The sequence below is a fragment of the Mus musculus genome, chromosome 9 (genome assembly GCF_000001635.26).
Source record: "Mus musculus strain C57BL/6J chromosome 9, GRCm38.p6 C57BL/6J".
In the NCBI taxonomy this organism is placed as follows: Eukaryota; Metazoa; Chordata; class Mammalia; order Rodentia; family Muridae; genus Mus; species Mus musculus.
The window spans coordinates 38,044,423-38,049,577 of NC_000075.6; the positions used below are offsets into that span (position 1 = coordinate 38,044,423).

General features: G+C 36.4%; 1 protein-coding gene across 2 annotated transcripts; it reads left to right on the plus strand.

Annotated features, from left to right (window-relative positions):
- Window positions 1-3,731, plus strand: Olfr884 (olfactory receptor 884). Of its 2 annotated transcripts, XM_030244391.1 has the most exons (2): window positions 1-23; window positions 2,813-3,731. In XM_030244391.1, the coding sequence occupies exons 1-2, from the start codon at window positions 1-3 to the stop codon at window positions 3,729-3,731; spliced, it is 942 nt and encodes a 313-aa protein (XP_030100251.1). The 2 variants fall into 2 exon arrangements, with proteins under 2 accessions (XP_030100251.1, NP_001011798.1); NM_001011798.1 differs by lacking the exon at window positions 1-23 and having other exon boundaries at window positions 2,802-3,731.
- Window positions 3,732-5,155: the final 1,424 nt, after the last annotated feature.

The following is a 5,155-nucleotide window of genomic DNA, read 5'->3' on the forward strand; positions in this document are numbered from 1 at the left end:
ATGACAGAAGACATTGTAAAGAAGCACATAAGATTTCATCTAATGATAGAAAGCATGGAGATTCCATAGTTAGTATATGACACAAGTTTTCATGCTATTTTTACTTGGAGTGTGCCTCAAGTGTCAATAATAAAATGTATGTGAAAATGGAGCACAGGTGATGTGAAGGAAGAATGAGGCATAAAGAATCAGGAAGGGTTCATTCGGTGGGACAGTGGAGCAATTGGTAAAGTGCAGGAGTGAGTGTGTGGAAGGTTAACTAATACCTTGTGAGGAAAGTCATTTGTAATCCTATGTTTATACAAGATTCCTAAAGTATACTCCTGTATAAAGAGTTTAAATGGAGTTGCCCTATCATTGATAGCGAATGTTTCTCTTAGACACCATAGGGTACCAAAGAAAAACCCAGAACAAGGAATAAGCTACCATTTTGTGGAGTTGTTTGCTACTAGTGTTCCATAAAACCCCCAATATCATAGGCTATTGCTACTCCTTTTGGTTATCCCCAAACTTGCTGATTAGTCCTTTTGTAGGAGACACCATATAATCAAGTCATAACATTGAGAAAGTAAGTTTGTATCTACCTAGTAGCCAATTGTCTAGAGTGTTTAAAGAAAAGCATGTCTAGCCTTACATACATTTTGTTCTTGCATTTTCATTCTTTGTTAATTTCATTCATAAAAACAATGGACTAAATTATATCCATCTGCATATAATTCCACAGTCCAAACAATCAGTTCATACCATGGAGATCTGAAAAGGAGTTATGATAATTCTACTTGTGTTATATAAACTTATCATAAGCACTCATGCCCTCAGCAGCTTTGAAGGTTAGTGAGAAACTAATTCTTTCATGGTAGCTTTTTCTCAATGATTCTGAGTGATTTAAGGAGATAGAAATGTATCAGTTTTTGGAAGTTGGTCTTGTCTTATGTAAAGTTGGGAGAGTAATCTGATATTGTTCAAATTTATAATACTAGAAGTCCATCATTTTATCAAAAGAGAAATGTAATGATCAGTTTTAATCAGATGCGAATTATGAAAGCTACGTTAATGGCTGACCTGGAAGGATCTATCCATTGGTACAATGTTGTTATAAGTGTTATAGGAGTAACCAACATTTGGATTGAATTTCAGGCTTACTCCACAGACAAAATTCATGCCTACCATACTTATTATTAACAACTGCTGATGCTAGATAGACAGATCAACAGGTCATAGGGAAGTATCTATGGTTGTTACCTGCTATGAATATAGTATTAAATTGGTTCCTAATGCCTTTCTATTATACTGATAGACTAGTGCACCTCTCAGCCTCTTTTGATGACCTCTCAGATGTTTCTTTTAACAATAAATTGAGATTAACACAGATAGCTATAGCTAGTTTGCAGGGAGAAAATAAAAGATGGTGAGTGCTCAGTCCTAAAAAGGAACTTCACATCATACCCTTTCATCCAAGTCTCAGGAATCACTCAGGAAGTAGAACTGGAAAGATTGTAAGAGCTACAGCTGATACAAGACTACAATTAAAAAAATGTTTTTCAAGGAATTCTCAAGGAACACACAGTGGTAACAACTGTAGGCATAAAACCTGAGTAAAATGAAGCCTGATAAGACCTCCAAAAGGGGTAGCAGATATGGCCATCAATTTTACCTGTATCTGAGTAACTATTGCAGTTGTTGAATACTTTGAGAAACCCCATACATTTCAAGGATGAATCCCTTACGTAGGCTACCCACTCTCAAGCAGATGACCCTCATACCCCCCTCCACAGTTAATAGACACAATGTGTAAAATAATTGACAAGAACAAATGAATTGAGGAGGCAATAGTGACAGTAGCATGGGAGAGGAATTGAAAGGGAAGACATTAGGGATGAGCTTCATCAAAATACATTGAATCATTGTATAAAACTATGAAACAAAACAAAATTGTCTACTTCTAAATGAGCAAAAGTAATTTGCAAGTATCATAGCAACAAAGCCTGATCTCTTGGGAAAATACTTGGGGAACATAAGCCCTTTCATTTTTAATCAGGTCCCCGAGATTACAATTCATAAACCCTCTTGGGTCATTACCAGGTGGCTCTTATGAAATCAGTAGATGTTATTTACCAGTCATTTATCATAAAGACAGAATTATAGGAATAGGCATTACCTGAAATCATGATCCAGAACTCATGGTTCCTCAGAATCCCAAAGAATGAGGGCTTTGGATTTTCCAGTCCAAAATTGATTTCCCCCTCTCCAAGGAGACAAACCAGATAACAACAGAATTTTTTTTCCGTAATATTCACCTTTATAGCTCATCCATGCAATTTGTACTTGCCCTTTTATGACAGCACAGAAGAGTCAGTAAAGTCACTTATCCGGTCTCAAACTACAAAGGTAAGTATTAGAATCATAAATAAAATCATGGGTGCATGATTTTATTTCCCCTAACTACAAACGAGTAACACAGTGAGTCTTGGATGTGCCTTGTTTCCTTTCTTTTGAAATTATTACTGAGACTAAAGTGGGAGATGGATGGTCAAGGCAGAAGTAGAACTGAGATACTGCAGAGGCAATAATGGTCATTTCATCCATGAATATTATTCCCAAGAAATGACTTCAATATATTTACGGTTATTTCTTTATCCTAACTCTCAAAGAATGTAGTAAACAAAAGCAAAGAATTGTGAGCTTGAATTTATCTTTCTATTTTGACTCTTAGACTCCTATTAATGTGGTTGATTGATGGGTGCAGGGATTTTACTTTAATGTTACAATTTTTATTGTTCTTTCAGATATGACCTAGGGAAATGGCTTTAAGAAATGCCTCTTCAGTGAAAGAATTTATCTTGCTGGGATTGACACAGCAGCCAGGGCTCCAGCTGCCGCTCTTCTTCCTGTTCTTGGGAATCTATGTGGTCTCCATGTTGGGGAACCTGGGCTTGATTGTTCTGATTGTGTTGAATCCTCACCTGCACACCCCCATGTACTACTTTCTCTTCAACCTTTCCTTCATAGATCTCTGCTACTCCTCTGTCATAACCCCTAGAATGTTGGTGGGTTTTGTGAAGCAGAACATCATCTCTCATGCTGAGTGCTTGACTCAGCTTTTTTTCTTTGCCTTCTTTGTTATTGATGAATGCTACATTTTGACAGCAATGGCTTATGACAGATATGCTGCCATTTGTAAGCCCCTGCTTTACCAGGTCACCATGTCTCATCAGGTCTGCCTATTGATGACTATGGGTGTGTATGTGATGGGCTTTGCAGGTGCCTTGTCCCACATAGTTTGCATGCTGAGACTCACCTTCTGTGATGGTAACATCATTAATCACTATGTTTGTGATGTACTTCCTCTCCTTAAACTCTCCTGCACAAGTACCTCCATCAATGAGATGGTAGTTTTTATTGTTGTGGGTGTCAATGTGATAGTGCCCAGCCTGACTCTCTTTGTTTCTTATACCTTAATCCTTTCCAACATCCTCAGCATCCATTCTGCAGAAGGTAGATCAAAAGCCTTCAGTACCTGTGGCTCCCATGTGATGGCTGTTTCTTTTTTCTTTGGAGCTGCAGCCTTCATGTATCTTAAGCCTTCTAGTGCATCTGTGGATGAAGAGAAATTATCTACCATCTTTTATACCATTTTGGGTCCAATGCTGAATCCTTTCATCTACAGTATAAGGAATAAGGATGTCCATCTTGCACTGAGAAAAACATTGATGAAACTGAGGTTTTCCTAAGTAGAATCTAAATTTTTTATGGAACAAAAATCTTATGGCCTGTGAGGTTGACATTTTAAGAAGATTGATTGGAGTAGTAAGTAATTGGTTTAGGATTTACTTGCATTTAGGAGTTTCTGGATTTGACCCACATTTTCTTTTTAAGACAACAATGACAAGATCTACATAACAAATATTTTTAAACACTAAGGTAAGAAGTGTGTAGAATCAAAGTTATTTAACATTTGTAAAATTAAATCCATTATGGAGGAAACTTCAGAAGCAAAGACAGTGAAAGATCATTAATGGATCATCCTTTTAGTGTATATAAAATATGTTGTCTGTAATTTTTCAAAACATTCATATCATTTTCAGCATTGAAAACTGGACAAACATGTTTGTATAGTGAATTACCAGTATAGCAGCCTTGGAAATTACCAGATTTCTCCTTGGAAATAATACTCATTTAAGTACAATAGACTTGATGATATACTCAGAAATGGCAAATATTGAGAGATTTATTTAAGTGTACATGCTTATTTTATTATTTTGTCATGTGTGTTTGGGGACATTATAACCCTACTGTCTTTTATGGCAGGCAAGTGTCCTGTCACTGAGGTACATCTCAATCACCACTGTAACTAGCTACATTTACAAGTTTCATGTGGCTCTCTCAGAGACAGGGTCTCACTATACCAGTTAGGAAAGTTCTGGGATGAATTGAAGGAGATTTCATTATATGGGTAGGTTCCTTTGTTTCTCAAAAGACAAAAAAAGGAAAAGAAATAAACAGAGGAAATGAATACCCATTTCTCTCTCTGTGTTTTTTTTTCCTCATTGTCTTAAATCTGTTTGGTAAAGAGGAGTTTATTAGTCTGTTTTGATTCCAGTCCTCTGACACATCAATTTACAATACTTAAGATAAAGGAACCTATAGTAGCTTTCCCCCTCATTGACCTAAGTGTAGATATGTCTATATAAGGACTTACTATGACTCCATGGGAAAAAATTTGGCTAAACAACTTTACTATATGATGGACTTTTATGTTTATGTTACATAGCTCTCTTGATCCTAGTGTGATCAAGAGAGCTATGTAACAAAATTGCCTCTAGCCTGAAAGCCCCAATGGTTCTAGGACATACAGAACATTATGGAATGTTAGAAGTCATTATTGTATAACTTTAAAGAAACTGCTGATCATCACAATAATGGTCACAATGTGAACCGTTGTTTCTGTGTGTGTAACCAAAGGTTGCCTGCTCAAGAAAACCAGAAAAACTGACTGCCATAAATTTTCTAAATGCTATGATTCCACTTAAACATGGTTGCACGTAGGCAAAGATACATATGTATGTAAAAATAATGTAGTCTCCTGATTGTAGGATGCATGTCTGCACATATGTTAAATGTAACCTTATGTTTTAAAATGCCTTTAGAAAACCCC

What these genes read in the sequence shown, in the direction of transcription:
- Olfr884 (XM_030244391.1), top strand. Translation starts at nt 1, where the DNA reads ATGACAGAAGACATTGTAAAGAA. An exon ending in ACAGAAGACATTGTAAAGAA is followed by an intron (nt 24 to 2,812) that starts GCACATAAGATT and finishes AATGGCTTTAAG; the next exon opens with AAATGCCTCTTCAGTGAAAG.